Below are 17,592 nucleotides of genomic sequence, written 5' to 3'. Positions count from 1 at the left end.
AAGAGGGACAATGGCAATGAAAACAGGTCATGGTGTGAACAATGAGGAGAGGAGGGTGTGTGTGTGAGTGCGCGCAATTCTTTCTGCCTTTGTACCATCACATTAATGCCCTATTAGAATCTCCCAGCTACACTGCTGCACACAAATGGGTTACAAGAGTTTGCTGGCTATGTAATAATTCTTTTTTCTTCTATAGCACCTTCCACCTGCGGATCTCAAATGAATTTAGCCTCACAATCTCTCTGTGGGGAAGGAATTGTTACCCTCAGGTTACAGATAGGGAAACAGAGGCACAGCCCAAGTTATAAGCCTGGTTTTAGAGCACTGCTAAGGTTTCATCAACCTGACACAAAGAAACTGTACTGTAACCATGTCCACAGACATGGTATTCAATAGAATACTCTTTTGGGGACACATTTTTACAGCACTTCTGTGGAATATACCAGTAAGATTAATTATTGACTCAATCCTGCAAGAGGCTGAGCACTGTGGCACCAATCCAGCAATGCACGTATGCATATACTAAACTCAGCACCTATTCCACCTTTTTCAGCCTCAAGTCCAATTAGAACTGGATGCATGCCACAGAACATTTCACATGACTCGTCAGTAACATTTTAAAATTAATTCTCTTCGGCTGGGTTCACATCTCTTTTCGTATTTGCTTTGTACCAATTGCTAGTGAATGAGTTCACTGGCAGACACGTTCATGGTACAATAATTTTAAGTGAATACTGAGCAGATTCACAGGAAGCGAGGTTTGAATTTGTCAAGATGAGCATTTGTAGCAGAAATCAAAGAGCTGTGTTCATCCAGTCAGGGAACAGAATCATACTATGTGATTTGTCTGTCTAATCAAAATAACTAATGCAGCTCAAATTTCACATACTCTCAATCTCCAGACCAATAATTATCACTTAAGTTATTGGAGAGTAATTCTGAATAGATTCAATTTGTTCAAGATGGGGGCCACAAGGAATCTGCCAAAAGAAAAAGAAACAAAATTTAAATAACTTTATTACTAGCTAGTCACCCAGCTTCATCCACATGGTTAAATTTCAGATGGAAACAGGTCCATTTGCGGGGGACGACAAGGGATTGTTGCTAGGGAAGTGAGGCTACTGACTATTTGGACACAACATTCCTATGCCCATTTAGTTTAAATGTACATCTGTGTGGAGGACTGGGGGCATAGGAGTGAATTTCACCTACTGAGAGATAAGAAATGGCTTTCAGCCCAGCACAGAACAACAGCGTCTTACTGTCATGTTTTAAATTAAAAAAAAAAACGTAACAGTTTTGTTAGGGAAGTTGCTGTCGTGAGTTCCTTTTATACAATCTCTGTAGTTCAAGGCTGTATAAACTGATAAAATATACCTCCCTTGTTTCATAATGGAATCATTCCCTTTTCCCTTCCTCTTTTGCTTAACCCTTTGCAAACAAGTTGTTGTTAAGGAAATTTCTGGGTGAATGTGCAGAGAGGGATCAAAGTTGTAAAGGAGTCAATTCCTCTAGATCCCCTTTTATAAAACTTGGCTGCATGAAAATCAGGGAAGCCAATAGCTAGTAGCCAGGAGTATTTTTTGATATGTTTACAAAACACATTATTTTAAAACCCAGTGTAAATACTAAGTTGCATAGTGCTTTTTGGAGTGAATTAAACAGCAATGGAATCTTCCTGCCCTCACCAATATACTTGTATTTGGATTCTACATTCTGATGACACTGAATGTTTTTTTTTAAAATAAAAAACCAATAGTTTGCTGAATCCCAAGGGAAATGAACATCCTCATAAACCAGCTGCAGAGACCGCCCAATTCAAATCAGTCTACAAATCGTTTTTAATCCATCATGACATTGTCATATGTTTCTGATCAGCTGTCACCTAGATCAGCTTAGTGCCCAGAGACTGGGAGAATCTTCAATCATCCAGGTCTTATATTTTGTACATGTGCGCACAATTACAATTACACACACAAACTTCTCCCCTTTGGCATGGTGTGGGGAAGCATTGCTCCGCAGGATAATGAGACACATGGGGATAATGGGGAGGTGACACGAGGAAGCTGGAGACAGAAATAGCATGAGTTGCTACACAGAGCTCAGCGTATCACTGTGTGAATTTTAATCTGTGTCAAAATAGGTTTTCCAGATATTCATGCTGCAAATCCTGATCTGATAGTGGTAGGGCCCACCAGATTTCTGAGACAGGCCTGCCTGGCATTACTGCCCCCACACTGCAACAGAAAGCTACCTTTACTATGTGCTGATCTTTGAGGGAGGGACCAGGATATAGAGGGTCTGTGTATCCAGGCCCTTCTGACCCTCTCTTGATACAATATATGGTGCCACACACTAGGAAGATTCCTTTCTGTGATGGGCCTATTGATCAAGATCTTATTGTACTCACCAACTAACTCCTTGATCCCTTTAACCTGGAGCAGTCACCACCATACCACTATAATCACTGGGGCCACATCCTCAAAAAAGCCAAGGAAAGTGTGGGCCCCTTACTGAATGAGGGAGGCAAGCTAGTGACAGAGGATGTGGAAAAAGCTAATGTACTCAATGCTTTTTTTTGCCTCTGTTTTCACTAACAAGGTCAGCTCCCAGACTGCTGTGCTGGGCATCACAAAATGGGGAAGAGATGGCCAGCCCTCTGTAGAGATAGAGGTGGTTAGGGACTATTTAGAAAAGCTGGACGTGCACAAGTCCATGGGGCCGGACGAATTGCATCCGAGAGTGCTGAGGGAATTGGCGGCTGTGATTGCAGAGCCCTTGGCCATTATCTTTGAAAACTCGTGGCGAACGGGGGAAGTCCCGGATGACTGGAAAAAGGCTAATGTAGTGCCCATCTTTAAAAAAGGGAAGAAGGAGGATCCTGGGAACTACAGGCCGGTCAGCCTCACCTCAGTCCCTGGAAAAATCATGGAGCAGGTCCTCAAAGAATCAATCCTGAAGCACTTAGAGGAGAGGAAAGTGATCAGGAACAGTCAGCATGGATTCACCAAGGGAAGGTCATGCCTGACTAATCTAATCGCCTTTTATGATGAGATTACTGGTTCTGTGGATGAAGGGAAAGCAGTGGATGTATTATTTCTTGACTTTAGCAAAGCTTTTGACACGGTCTCCCACAGCATTCTTGTCAGCAAGTTAAGGAAGTATGGGCTGGATGAATGCACTATAAGGTGGGTAGAAAGCTGGCTAGATTGTCGGGCTCAACGGGTAGTGATCAATGGCTCCATGTCTAGTTGGCAGCCGGTGTCAAGTGGAGTGCCCCAGGGGTCGGTCCTGGGGCCCGTTTTGTTCAATATCTTCATAAATGATCTGGAGGATGGTGTGGATTGCACTCTCAGCAAATTTGCGGATGATACTAAACTGGGAGGAGTGGTAGATACGCTGGAGGGGAGGGATAGGATACAGAAGGACCTAGACAAATTGGAAGATTGGGCCAAAAGAAATCTAATGAGGTTCAATAAGGATAAGTGCAGGGTCCTGCACTTAGGATGGAAGAATCCAATGCACCGCTACAGACTAGGGACCGAATGGCTCGGCAGCAGTTCTGCGGAAAAGGACCTAGGGGTGACAGTTGACGAGAAGCTGGATATGAGTCAGCAGTGTGCCCTTGTTGCCAAGAAGGCCAATGGCATTTTGGGATGTATAAGTAGGGGCATAGCGAGCAGATCGAGGGACGTGATCGTTCCCCGCTATTCGACACTGGTGAGGCCTCATCTGGAGTACTGTGTCCAGTTTTGGGCCCCACACTACAAGAAGGATGTGGATAAATTGGAAAGAGTACAGCGAAGGGCAACAAAAATGATTAGGGGTCTAGAGCACATGACTTACGAGGAGAGGCTGAGGGAGCTGGGATTGTTTAGTCTGCAGAAGAGAAGAATGAGGGGGGATTTGATAGCTGCTTTCAACTACCTGAAAGGGGGTTTCAAAGAGGATGGCTCTAGACTGTTCTCAATGGTAGCAGATGACAGAACGAGGAGTAATGGTCTCAAGTTGCAATGGGGGAGGTTTAGATTGGATATTAGGAAAAACTTTTTCACTAAGAGGGTGGTGAAACACTGGAATGCGTTACCTAGGGAGGTGGTAGAATCTCCTTCCTTAGAGGTTTTTAAGGTCAGGCTTGACAAAGCCCTGGCTAGGATGATTTAACTGGGACTTGGTCCTGCTTTGAGCAGGGGGTTGGACTAGATGACCTTCTGGGGTCCCTTCCAACCCTGATATTCTATGATTCTATGATTCTCAGCCCCACCATATTGCCTTGCATCTCCCCAGTGGCACAAAGAGAACAGAAACTGTGCACACCTTCCCTGTGGAGGAGATCCCTGTGAGCATAGTCAGAGGAGCTGGCTCTTATGCCATCCCTTGGCTGCAGCAAAGGAAACAAGCAGTATGGTCAGAGTATGCTCTAGTTCTGCTATACCCAGCTTGTGGATGGTACCTGGAGAACTGTTGCCAGCTGGTGCAGATCAGACTAGCTCCAGACTGCTCTATCCTATTTGGAGATGCAAGTAGGAGTTAGAGCGGGGTGGAACCAGGTGAAAGTATAGATGAACTGTAGCTGACTTCTCGATGGCCCCCCTTCTACTGGAACAAGTGGATCTCAGCTGTAGCAAAGAAACCCACTGGTGTCAAAGTCTTGCTTCTTGCTATTCTACTGATCAGCAGATTGTACTGCAAGAATGTATTAGCTCTGCAAATAGTGATCAGGAAATGGAGGCCCCACAATTGCTCCTGCACTTGTAATGAGAAATTATCTGTTGCCACCATGTCAGCCCATTTTCAGAAAAGCCTTCCTGGAACATCTGTTCCTTAGAGGGTGGAAAATGTAAGATTTGAAAGACAGCAAGGAAGAGACTCCTCCCCTCAGCTCATCACAGGGCAATCCCGAGATGAAACTTGGGAACAGTTTCACAAGGCACCCACCCTTCTTTTCCTGTCTACAATGAACCAAGCTGACTGGTGCACTAAGTAACTCATGCTTCTCAGCTCATCTGGAAGGGAAGACCCTCTTACTAGAACTGGGTTTTGGTTCTCCTTAACCGTTTCCCACTCTGGTTGAGTGTGGCCAGTCTTTTTTGCCTCTCTCAAGGCACAGCATTTATTAAAGCACAGCTGCAGACAACAGAGCAGTGAGATAATGCTAATCACAGAAGTGATGGACCATCACTACTCACAACTATTCAAGTTTCATTTTGTAACATACAGAATGCTGCTTCTTATGTATAATGCTTCATTAGAAGCCAACCAGATGAACACAAAAGCAAGGCACACTAACTAGGAGTGACAGAGTGCAGGACCGAGGTGAAATATATTTCCCCTCACCTCTATATCCCAGATCTCCACTGAAACTTTGGAGATGCTTTTCCCTAGAATTCCATCTTGAGAGAGCTATCAGAACTCTTTCTAAAGGAGTCAGAATCCTAGGGACAGTCCTGCTGGCAATCCTATAGCAGAGGACATAACTGTGAGCACTAAGCAGCCTGTGATTTACCTGCATTAAGAGTCGAAGGGGTTTTCCAGCCTTCTGTTCAAGGACTCTGAACTTCACACCAGCTGAAAAAACAAACAGAGAACCACCATGGAGGAGAACAATCTCTATTCTCTACTTGGATCAATTAGTTGAAAGGGATTTCCTAAAAGTCACACAAGAGAGCAAGCCTGGGGATTATGGCAAGGGAACTGTAATGATCTATATTTGCTCCCAGCATTTCAGCAGAAAAGGGGAATGCTCTACCCCATGTAAATGAGGGACAGAAAACTCTCCTTTAGTCATTTTTCATATGGCTACTGTACATGTATATGTCTCCCTTCTACTTTCAGAGTAAATGGGGTTAGGCCTGTGATAATAGATGACACAAAGTAAATTCAAAACAATCAATGACTATTGATCACAATGAAGCCATTCATACATTTTCAGCATGCTATTAACTGCTGCAGCTGCCACTACAGTTTTCACTTCTGTATTCCCTCCAGGGCTCACTAAATCCCACAGTACCTTAAAGTCAGACAGGGAAGATGGTGGATCCAAGCTATGACATTCTACATAACAGTGCTTAATGTAACATTTAAAAGAGGGAGAATACAGTATTTTTCACTTTATAGAGGGGCCTTTCATTGGAGGTTCTCATAACACTTCCTGTGAACACCCCTACAAAGCAGGTATACATTATTATCCCTTTTTACAGATGGGGAAACTGAGGCACAGAGAGCTGAAATGACTTGTCCAAGGTCAGTTGTAGAATTAGAAATAAAATCCTTTATATAAGTACTTATATGGTCCCATCACCATAGTATCTAAGTGCATCCCAAATTTTTTAAAAACAAAAATAATCTCTCCCCCTTCTTAATCTTTAGATTAGTTTATAGTGTGTGTGTGTGTGTGTAGAAATTAAGGGAAAGCTAAGTCAAAGGAGTGTTACATTTAAGTTCTGCAATTGGTGAGGCCTGTGGTCATTCTTGTCTCTTATCAGAGTGAATTCCCTAGTCTAAAGTCCAGCTCCTGTGTAAAGCAGAATTTACACAGCAACCGGACCTTAGAATGGGGAATTCACTCTCCATATGAGCCTCCCCTATAGGATCACAGTTTCACTGTTCCAGTGGAAGGTAAATGTTGTGGAAAGTCATGGTGATGGAGGGAGAGGTATTTCTCATGTAGCAATGGCCAATCTCATGAGGCACTTTAAAAATCAGGACAGAGACCTTGAACTGGATTCTGGATTAATTGGGGAACCAGCGTAAAGCAAAGCACCAGGGTGATGCGTTCTGGTGATCTGTGTTGCTAAGTAGACAGGCTTCCACATTTTGTAGCCTGTGGCTTCATTCCCAGATGTAATGAGTTGCAGTAATCAAGCCTGGCTGTCATGAATGAATGGATTGGATTGTTATGGGCAGATCTCTATCCAATAGGATTTTGGAGCACACTCTTCTGGCCAGACACAGATGGTAGTGGGCATTTTTTGTTACCATGACTACTTAGGCATTAAACAGCACCAAGGAATCCAAAAGGACCCCAAGGCTGGGGACATAAGAAATTTGAGGGCAGATTCCCTTGACAGTGCAGAGCGTTATAGAGGAGGCAAGATCTTTGAAGCACTTCCCTCTGCCAGCCAGCATCACCTCAGTCTTGTCTGGGTTCAGCTCAAGCCAGGAACTTGTCATCCAGGTGTTTATTCTAGTCAGTCATTGATGAAAGCTGGGAAATGATGCTGTTTACATTTGTCATAAAGGAGATGTAGAACTGGGTGCCATCTGCTGGCACTTCAGCCCATGTTGCCTCAATGGCTCCCAGAGGTTTCATATAGATGGTGAATAATACCAAGTGGAAGACTGAGCGCTGTGGGTGTTAGCAGATGAGGGCTCTGGAGAGGAAGAACAGTTGCTCATAGTGACGTTCTGCATTCAGTCTGACAGGATGTATCTGAGCCATTTCAGGGCACTTCTATTCATGCCAGCAACTTATTTGAAATGGGACAGGAATGATCAAATAGTATCAAATGCTGCAGAGAGGACAAGCAGAGCAAGAACACTTGAGCTTCTCCTGCCTGAAGGCCAGGCTGGACTGTGAAGTGACTTGCCAAAGGTCACACAGCAGGTTAGTGGCCGAGCCAGAAACAAAACCCAGTTTCCCTGACTCTCAATGCAGTGCCTCACTCACTACATAATGCCACCTTCAAGAGAAAAACAGTTCTAACCCCAGAGTGGAGCATATCCAGCCTAACTCAGGACAGCTTGCTTCAGTCTGTCTCTCTTTTGTCACTGCTGGGCGTACAGCTCTCTTGGCTGGAGGACTACAGATTTGATAGATTTCCAGGTGGTTTTATAAAAACATTTCACTTTAGGTGTGTAGGAGTAAGATCTATAGACTCCTAACCTATGGATTGATCATTACCCATCTACACTTGTTAAGATGACATGCATACCAGAGTTTTGTCAATTCAGAGTCTAAGCCAAGGAAATCAGAGGCCAGATGTCAGGACTGAACTGAGCTGCAGTTAAAAACCTCACTAAATCCTCAGTGATAGTAAAGTAATAAATTCAGAGTGTTGAAAAAACCTTCATGATCTTTCCAAGATGAAAAAAGCAATACCATTGGGATATGACTGTAATTGGTGACAGAAACCAAGCAGGAAGGAAATGAAAGAATGCTGGTTCTTGAAGAGCTATCTCAGCTTTGAATTTTGATCAGATCCTTTCTCTCCTTACCTCTCTCAGATAAAATGTTCCTGTTCTGGGTTGGGGGTGGTCAGAGATGATGGAAACCCTAAAAGATGTCCTCCCATTATGTCCCTCCTGAACAGGGGTCCTAATATATTTTCATTTTCCTTCATCTTGAAGGCCGGATGGTATCATAGAGAAGTTATTTATCTATTATTTATCAATATCAACATGATTTCCTTCCAGCTAATCACTTGCAGTTTACTGGTAACTTTCTTCAGCTGCATTTCCTGTCCCACAAAGACAGCTCCTATAGATCAAGAACTTCCTGCAAGTCAATACATGGAGACCTACTGACAACAGGCACTGGAAAGCAACATTGTTGTAGCATTCCCCACGTTCGCTCCCAAAGCTGAATCTGGCATATCTCCAGTAGAAAAGGCCACTATCATCAGCCACGGGCTTCCTTTCCATTTGATGACTGACCTTGGTTCGGTGATAATCAAGCTCTTCACTCCGTTTCTTGCTTTTAGAACTCTGTGCTTCATATTCTTAAACTTGCTTGGGGCTTGTGGTTTAGCCAGCTTGATTTAAATTGGTTGAGCTATCTCTGTTTTCAGCTAACCCCATTTCAGTACAATCCTTTAGCCTGGTTCCAAAAATGGCTGTCAAATAGTGGCTTGGCAGAAAGTAACTTTGAAATGGGGACAGGTTAACCTCAAAAAGCTGGATGCTTATCTGAATGCATCCAATGAAGTGAGCTGTAGCTCACGAAAGCTTATGCTCAAATAAATTTGTTAGTCTCTAAGGTGCCACAAGTACTCCTTTTCTTTTTCCGGATACAGACTAACATGGCTGCTACTCTGAAACCTGTCAGAGTTTTTGGGTTCTGAAATTAAGCTAGAAACTACAGGTCAGATCCTTAGCTAATGCAAATAAGTACAACTCCATAGAAGTCAATGCAACCTGAGGATCTAACTTTTCGGAAGAACAGATTCTCTTGAAGTATATCTATACCTTGGTTCCCAGCCACATAGGGATGGGTGAAAATGAAAGAGAAAACCACAAGTTAACAACTTATCTGAATATCAGAGGATTTGAGGTTTGGACCAGTCCCTGGTTACTTGACCCAGCTGGCTTACTCTGCTATAAATAAGATGAACGGATTTAAAAGATGTATAGTAGAATGGCACCTTTTGTTTCAGTGTTCTTTATAATGTTGCCTATGACTCAGCTTTAGCGTCATATTAGTTTCCACTGACTTTATCATCAGGCTTCGCAGGATAACTGGTTAATAGTATTGACAAGTGCATGGATTTTGCATTAGGAACCTGAATACTTTTCAGGCATCCTACCTCTTTCAGTGCAATAAGCTACCTGTGCATTAGATCAAGCCCACTCACAATACCACTGTGAATGCAGAAGCCTGCATGGTGGTGTAGGACCAACCTGCAAGTCTGTAGGATCTGCAGAGCCGAAGGATGACTGAATAAAGGGGCAGAGAGTCAATGAGGTCCACGAGCAGATGGATCAGGCCCTGCACAACCACCACCAGCAGACGGAGCTAAAAAGAAACAGTTAGTTATGTAAAACAGGCAGAACTGAGGTAAGCAGTTGGGCTAACAATATCAGAAGGGACTAGCGATTTGGGGGGCTTCAAGTTGTGGATGTTCACCACAAGGCTTCTTCAAAGGGTCAGATTTTCAGAAAGTGCTAAGCACCCACCCTGTCAGAGTCAGGCTCCTTAAGAATCTTACCTTAAATCTATAACAGTAACCTTGGTGCCAGTGGCAAAAACATGTGGTATACTCTACTTTCAGATAATGGGCCAGCATATCAAAGGCTGATGTGAGGAGTTCAGGCTTCTGTTTCCAATAGCATCCATCGCTCTGTCTAGCAGCTGCTGGCAAATAGGTGCAAACCCTTGTGTCTAGAAATAGCTTGCTGGTGACTGAAGAATCCCTTTATAGAGCATTTAAGCAGAAGCACGCCAGTTAGAAATGAGTTCTCTGCTTAGTATCCTCACACAGCCCCTCGCCGTCACTGATTTGAGCACCTCCTTTTGTCATACTGTCAATCATTTTTTCTCTCAAACTCATTTGAGTCCTGTACTATTTTTACCCTTCTCCCTTTCAAAAGAGAGGCTGAAATTATGTGAAGGTTCCAGCCTTTAGCGGAAAAAATGTGCATCCATGTCTCAAATCGGACTAGTCATATTGGACAAAGAGTCCGATTCCTTTCCCGCAAAAGTCTTGCCAAGTAGATTTTAATGGAAAAGGTTAATTTCCAGATGGAAAAGTTCTGGGTCAAACCAGAAGTGCAGCCACCCCAGGAAATTGGAGGGAAAGATTAAATATGGCTCCAGGAAAAGTCAGTGGAGCAGTTTGTCCTGATGACTTTAATTTTCTGGGAATTCCCTTCAGAGAAACACAAGTGTGTATCCTGAATTCCATCTGCTTGGTCCACATTGCCTGTGGGCAAGAACCCTTCCTGGGACAGTCAAAGGAATATATTTGTATGGGGATGGGGGAAAATGACTAGGAATCTTTTTTATACTTCATTCACATACATAGATGAGATATGACCATCTCTAAGGGTTGAATCTTACCAGGGTAAACACCAAGTAATACAGCGCGGTCGTGGGCAGAAGAAACAGCAGGATTGTAAATAACAAAGTGCCAATGAATAACTGGGGAAAAAAAGACACAAATTATTGTTAGTTGAGTACTGGCACAAGAAATTTAGACAGTATTAAGTGGTTAGATTGTGGGCATGTGGAAGATTCTCAATACCCCTCTCTCCACGCCATTGCTTCTGAGACCATCTTGTTGGTGAATAATACTTAATTACTCGGAATACTTCCAGTAATCCTGCCTTCAATAAATGCCTGGCATAAATCAACATAGCTCCAACTTGACTCTTTAGCTTTAGATTACATTTTCCATTACAGAGAGGATACAGAATAATAACGCATCATCATTTCTTCAGTATAGTATCCAGAGGGTCCTTCCCCAGAGGCAGATTAACATCATGGATTTAAGCACATAACCAGAAATACACTATAACTCACTCCTGGCCAACTTCTAGTTTACAGCTATTTTTTTCAAATAAAAGCTCCTCTCGCATCCCCCACCTTTACTTAGCAAAATCATCATGTATTAGCATCTCAGAAAGTCTTTTCACATCTGTGTTTTGAAAATCTATTCCCACAGAAGCCAATGACAAAACTCCCACTGGTTTCAATGTCAGCAGGATGAGGCTCTTAGCGCCAAATCCATTATCATCAATATACAATGAGCTAGAACCCTGATGTAGCGCACACAGCCTTTCTGACCCTGACGTTCTTATTTTCCTGTCACAGGGGAAAAGAGGAAAAAGTAGCTCCTCTAGTATTGTGTAAGAGGCTTAAGATTATCTGTTGCAATTCACTGAGATGCACTGGTCCTGGAAGTTACCAAATAGCACTTCAGCAGAGATTACAAACGCAAGATTGGAAGCTTTAATGAAGCTAGCCACCCTCTGTGTATTTATCATTGTACCTGGAATTCTCAAGCTCAAGGAAAGTGAAAATATAAAATAGTGTGCCAAGCAGCTTTTTTATTCAGGGCCACTTAAATTATTCTTTTAAAATCAGGCCAGAGAAACCTGGCTCTGACCAACTTTCATGTTGTTTCTGTGGCATTTTAGAGTTTAAAAAGCAGATTTACACTGTTCCAGAACATTTTTTTCTACATGCTGGTGAAAATGTGTGGGCCAAGCTCCAACCCAATGTGAATTAAATAGGGTCTTTTAATAGAAACACTAAGAAGCATGTTACTATGGCAACACTGCTGGGCACCACTATAATTATTTAAATTGTCTCCCTCCCACATATCCACTCCTCTACCCTTACCCTGAGAGGTGGTGAGCATCTGCAACTCTCACTGACATTGCTATGACTGCTCAGCACCTCACAGGATCAGTTCCCTTGAATATGGGGAAGAATGGATTTGGGGTACAGCAGATGTAGCCAAGAATTTGCTCCAGGAGCCATGTAGACAACTTGCCAAGAGCTGTATTCAATTTGGATATAATTGAGCAGTTGGTGGTCTGTATCCCAATATTAAATGAGGCAAGATCAGGTCATGCTGCAGGACTTTGTGGCCAGAGTTATCACAGCACCTCCTTGACGCTCTGCCACTACCTGATCCAAGTCATAGGAGCAGGAATCCACCCGCTGTCTCAGGACATTCCACTTCTTCCCGCGGAACAGGCGCCAGAGAGATGACAAGCCATAGATCTTCAGGCAGTAGAGCCTGTGCAAAGGGGAGAATCACCACAAATTAGAACCAAGAGATCCCCACCTATACCACAGAACAACTGCCATTGCTACACATACACTCTCAGTGCAGCAGGGGCAGGATGTGAATCTAATGAAGTCACACAAATTCAAGGAGACAAAACACACTGACGAAAGAGACAAAACAAAATATTGAAAAGCTGCTCGTTCAGTGAGCAGTGTCCAGGCTGCGCACTGAATGAGACAGGGAAAAATAGTGGTTAGCGCATTGGTCTAGGACTTGGAAGACCTGGGTTCAATTTCCTGCTCTGCCACAGACTTCCTGGGTGACCTTGGGAGAGACCCCTAGCTTTCCTGTACCTCAGTTCCCATCTGTACAATGGAGATGATTCTAGTTCCGTACCCCACAGGGATGTTGTGAGGATAAATACATTAAAGATTGTGAAATGCAATCTACTGATATCTGCTGATGAAAAGTACTATATAAGAAATAATAATTGATAATTAATAATTAATAATAATTCCTAAGTAAAGAGTTTATCCTAATGCATATGCACAAGGGTTCCACAGACAACCTTATTTCTGGTATTTCCTAACTTTGGAGTGCTTGACTTTGCAAACCTACTGTTCTTTTACCACAGTTTTGTGAATGTAATTAAAATATATAGTCAGTTAAAACACTAAACCGCTATTGTGGAAATGGGGAAATCTTATAAAACAAAGGAAAACAGCTGAAAGGAGCATAAAGAGACTAGTATAATGCTACTCATGAGCTGGTAAAGCTCAGAACAGCACAGTAATCCATAGGGTACAGTGCTCCCAAGACAACTCAACCTTTGTGCACCAAATTCCTCTGATGGGTGCACACTTTTCTCATTCCTTTTACTAATACTGCACATGCCCAGTCCCAAGCAATCAATGACCTAATGTCAAGTGTCAATGACCTACCTGTCTGATATTGCCATACCTTCTGGGTCAATCTGTACATATATTCTTGGTGTCATTTATCCACCACGTGGCTACCTTGGAAACAGACCCCCCAAGAACTCCATATTTCCTTGGCCAGTGAATTTGCCACTTAAACAGCATTCATTTTCTGCAGAAGTTTTCCTCCCAGTTGCTCAATTTCCAGGATTTTGTGGTAATTTTATCATTTGGGTATTTTGAGCTCACTGCCTCATTCTCCCTCCCCACCAGGGGTCATTCTCAACAGCTGAATTAGCTTGATGCAGGCCTCACGATGAAGTGTCTTGTGTAGCTATACTTCTAACAAGGATACATGAACCCTGCAGACTTGCACGCCAAAGCCCATAAGACAGAAGTGCTTGGGAATGGACAGAGCTTCTGCCTTTTTCACCCCCACCCACCCTGTCCCCTCCTAAGAGGAGCAGAGCCCGTCATGCACTCTCTACAGCCAGAAGGAGAGACTTCAAGTAAAAGAGCTCTGTGGATGAGTTTCCTACTAGGCAATATTGCTATTTGTTCTAAGCTCTCTAATTGTAACAGTAAGATTCTTAAATTAGATGTCTCTCGACCTCTAACTATTCCCAGAATTATGTATGAACTCTGCCTGGGCAGCCTCCTCTGAAATTCCTTCTGCCCTACACAATGTACTGTACCTCTAACCCCCCCACTGCCCTGCTGGGAGAATGCTGTCTCTATACTTATTAGGCAGGAGCTTCCCTATTTACTCCCTCAGCTATTTTGTCTCCTCTATAAAGCTGCTATTCTCTATCACAGTTTGTGATTTAAAGGATGCCCCCATATTAATGTAGATCATAAGCAGAACATATTTTGTTTTGAATTCTTATTGCAAGAAAAGCTCTGACATACCTAGTACAGAATGTGACACAAAAGGCAGAATGAGCATCAGCCATTTACACACATATCCTTGGCCTTCCCAGTTTGTACCCATTTCCCTGTGACCGTAAAGTGCACATGGCCCTCTAGTGGGGCAGAGGGGGTAGTAATACAACAGCAATTTAATCACAAATCGGGCAATCTGAGTGTTGCAGTTGAAAATCCAGACAGGTTACTCCATATGGATGCAATCCTCTGAAGCAAGGAAGAGGTAGGGGCGCCAGTTTTGGCTGAATGTATTTCTGGAGGTTTCATCACATGACATAATCTTTAATTCCTGGACACTCCAGGACAATCCTGGAGGGTTGGCGACCCTAGGGCCTGGAGAGGTCACTTCTGGAGCAGCCTTAAACACAAGTTATCCCCTCAAATCTAGGACTCCTGGGCAAACTGATCTCTCTCATTCCACTCCTCAGCATAGTTTTATTTTTCTAACCGCCATTGTCGAAAGGGAGAAGACACTTATATCTAAGACACTTGGGATGCTTGTACAGCTCAATGCTGAGACTCAATCTTTTGGACATAACATAACTGGCCAAACTAATTTCTGCTTTACACCTGTTAAATCAATGGGTCACACCAGGGATCAACTAGGCCCAATATGATTTTTGGACCAGATATACTTGAGAAACAAACAGGTCAAATACACCCACCTGGCTCCATAGACATAGAAGCAGTAGATATGGAAGGTCAGGAGCGCAATGATGTCAGAGAGGATGGAAAGCACTACAGTCAGGCCCAGACAGGCTGACAGGCCAACATACCAGAGGATCATCTCAATGAATGGAGACATCAGATGGATATAGCCTGGTGGAAGTTGGAAGAGTAACATTGTACAAAGGGTATTTATTTGCTCTCGGGAGCCTCAGATGAAACGCTTGATGGCCTCAGTTTCTCTCTCCCCCACCCCTCACAGAATGTTGTTGCAGAGATCAGAATCAAGATCATATGAAAGTAAAAACAGCAAATTCTGTTAGACTGCCATCTTACATCTACAATGACTGGCAAATACCACCCATTTCCTTCCCAACCTCTCAGCCCAGGTGTGGCAGTTTTAGTGAGACACACGAAAACCTGCTCAGACTGTCCAGACAAGGTCATCTTGTTATTCTTTTATCCTCTGGGGTAAATTTTTTAGGAACATACTAATCAATTAATGATACATTTTTACCAAAATCTCCTACTCCAACAGAAACCATCACAAAGGAGTTGTTGTGAAAATGGTCTGTGCAACATTTTTAGTGGCATGAAGCTTCTCTGATCATCATCAAGGTAGGGTGAAACCTTGGAAAACCAGAGCTCTGCTTCATTCATTAACAGATAGAGACAGTCACAGTTACTAAAGATTCTGTGTCCAATGTGACTATTTTCCAACATAAAAAGTATCCTTATGACCAGTGAGATTCTGTTTCAAATTGGGGGGAAGAATGCAGTTAGAAGTGCTGTAAACTAAACTGAAGTCAGTTACAGGACATGTCGGTCCTGTACTTCAACCCCCAAATAAAAAATTTCCCTACCACCACACTGTTCCACTACCCTTTGTAGGGCAGATAAAGTTTACAGGGGAACCTGGACCTTCTGCCAAATAAATTAGATCCACTATGTTTCTTACTTTCTGCAAAGTAACTAGCTGAGCATGGTACTTATTTGCATCATCTCCCTGTGTGGATTCCATGAATCCAAATTTGGCTCACATTCCCAGACCAGAAAGATTCAGACCAGTATGTCCTTGCAATACAAATTTTGATTCATTATACATCACATCACTAGGACAATCTTAGACACTAGGGAGGGAGAAGTGAGAAGGAAAGATGAAAGGTTAAACAACTGCACTTACTAATCCACAGATGAATGTGGTAAAGGAAGAACCGGCCCAACACCTGGTCCAACGCCCGGTTCATTTTTAAACCAGCTGGCACTCCCATTAGCCACTGAAGCAGGTCCTGGAGCTCTTTGGCTATATGCTGCAACATAAGGAAACAAGCAATGTTAATTACACTGTACGTGCACAACACTCCCCACGTGCTTTGATAGCTTTGGAAAAATCTCACCATTCCTCTAAAATCTTTGAGGAAAAACTGTCTCAGAGGCATAAAAAATACTATAGGAGTTACATGAGAAATAGCATATACCTCACAATGAGCCAGCGAACCCTTTCTGAATCTTAAGATACCACCACCTAAGAGCAGGATCTCCTTAGAAGCCTTGTCAGAAATTAAATCACAGATTGTGCTTCTGACAACCCCTTTGCAGGGAGAAGAGAAACCTGGGTGATTTTCACAGAAGGCTCTTATGAGGTAATGATAACTCTTGAGAGCTGAGTAAGCATGTTACCCAAAGTGACATATATTAGAGATGATCAAATAGTTAAGAAGGGTGGAGAAATCGGTCAGAGGAAGACTGCTATACAAATAGGCTGGGATTTTCGGAAGAGCTTGAGGCTATGTCTTCATTGACAATAAGGCGCGTAGTTATCCTGCTGTAAAAACACAGTAGAGACAAGGCACTTGTAGTGTTTCTCACAAGATAAATTAGGTGAGGTCAACCATGGGAGGGGGACATAGACCAGTTCTCAGCTAGTAACCTCGCAGTAAACACTACAAGTGCCTTGTCTCCACTTTGTACAACAAGATAACTATCACGTTAGTTACCTTGATCTAAAAAAACATCTTTGTGTCAGTGAAGAGAAAGCCTAAGGGAGTTAGATGCCCAAATCACACACATAACCAAAATCAAACATATGCCTACAATGGTGGATTACGCAGGAGAATCTAGACTTGGTACCCAAGACTGATGGATTATGGACCTAATCTTCCAATGATGCACGTGCATGTCTTTTCATCCTAGAGTCACACAGACATTGCTGAATTTATAAACATAACAGCCACAAATACTTTTTGTTTAGTAGCAGTTACAAGTTACATTTTCAACGGGAACATGGTTTTCCTTGTCAACATGATTGTCTGTTCATCTCTTCCTCTCCTTTGCCCTCACATCCCTTAAAACACTTATTGCAAGCCAGGGCTGGCTTGTACCAATGAATCTCGCCCTTGTTAAGAAAGAAGTGCCAGATACTTTATAAATAGAACTCCATTAATATTTAAAGTGTTGCAGCTGTAACTTAGCAAAAGGTTTTTTTTTTTATTTTAATTAAATATTTAAATGTTTGAAAGCAGTCCTTCTGCAAGGTTGTTTTCTGGTACGGAAAATTACTGAAGTCCTTAGATGACTCCAGTTTGTAGTTAAATCCTGACTATTGCTGAGCATTCCTGCATTGTGTCATG

At 42.8% G+C, this 17,592-nt stretch overlaps 1 protein-coding gene across 11 annotated transcripts in view; it reads right to left on the bottom strand.

The window, feature by feature from the left end:
* The window catches only part of PIGQ (phosphatidylinositol glycan anchor biosynthesis class Q), a 51,046-nt gene that overhangs the window by 1,267 nt on the left and 32,187 nt on the right, over positions 1–17,592 (bottom strand). For 10 of the 11 annotated variants that reach the window (XM_043494395.1, XM_038418188.2, XM_038418196.2 and 7 more), the window contains 6 exons: positions 16,146–16,272; positions 14,962–15,115; positions 12,353–12,464; positions 10,778–10,858; positions 9,619–9,733; positions 5,507–5,568 (listed from right to left, as the gene is read on the bottom strand). In XM_043494395.1, the coding sequence (XP_043350330.1) occupies positions 5,507–5,568; positions 9,619–9,733; positions 10,778–10,858; positions 12,353–12,464; positions 14,962–15,115; positions 16,146–16,272 (651 nt within the window). Of the gene's footprint in view, positions 1–24; positions 981–5,506; positions 5,569–9,618; positions 9,734–10,777; positions 10,859–12,352; positions 12,465–14,961; positions 15,116–16,145; positions 16,273–17,592 lie in introns of those variants that run through there. The other variant, XM_038418187.2, reaches the window with a different exon arrangement.

This window comes from Dermochelys coriacea, chromosome 10 (assembly GCF_009764565.3).
Source record: "Dermochelys coriacea isolate rDerCor1 chromosome 10, rDerCor1.pri.v4, whole genome shotgun sequence".
Classification (NCBI taxonomy): domain Eukaryota; kingdom Metazoa; phylum Chordata; order Testudines; family Dermochelyidae; genus Dermochelys; species Dermochelys coriacea.
Note: the sequence above shows the minus strand (reverse complement) of the source record. Positions and strands in the feature narration are given on the sequence as shown.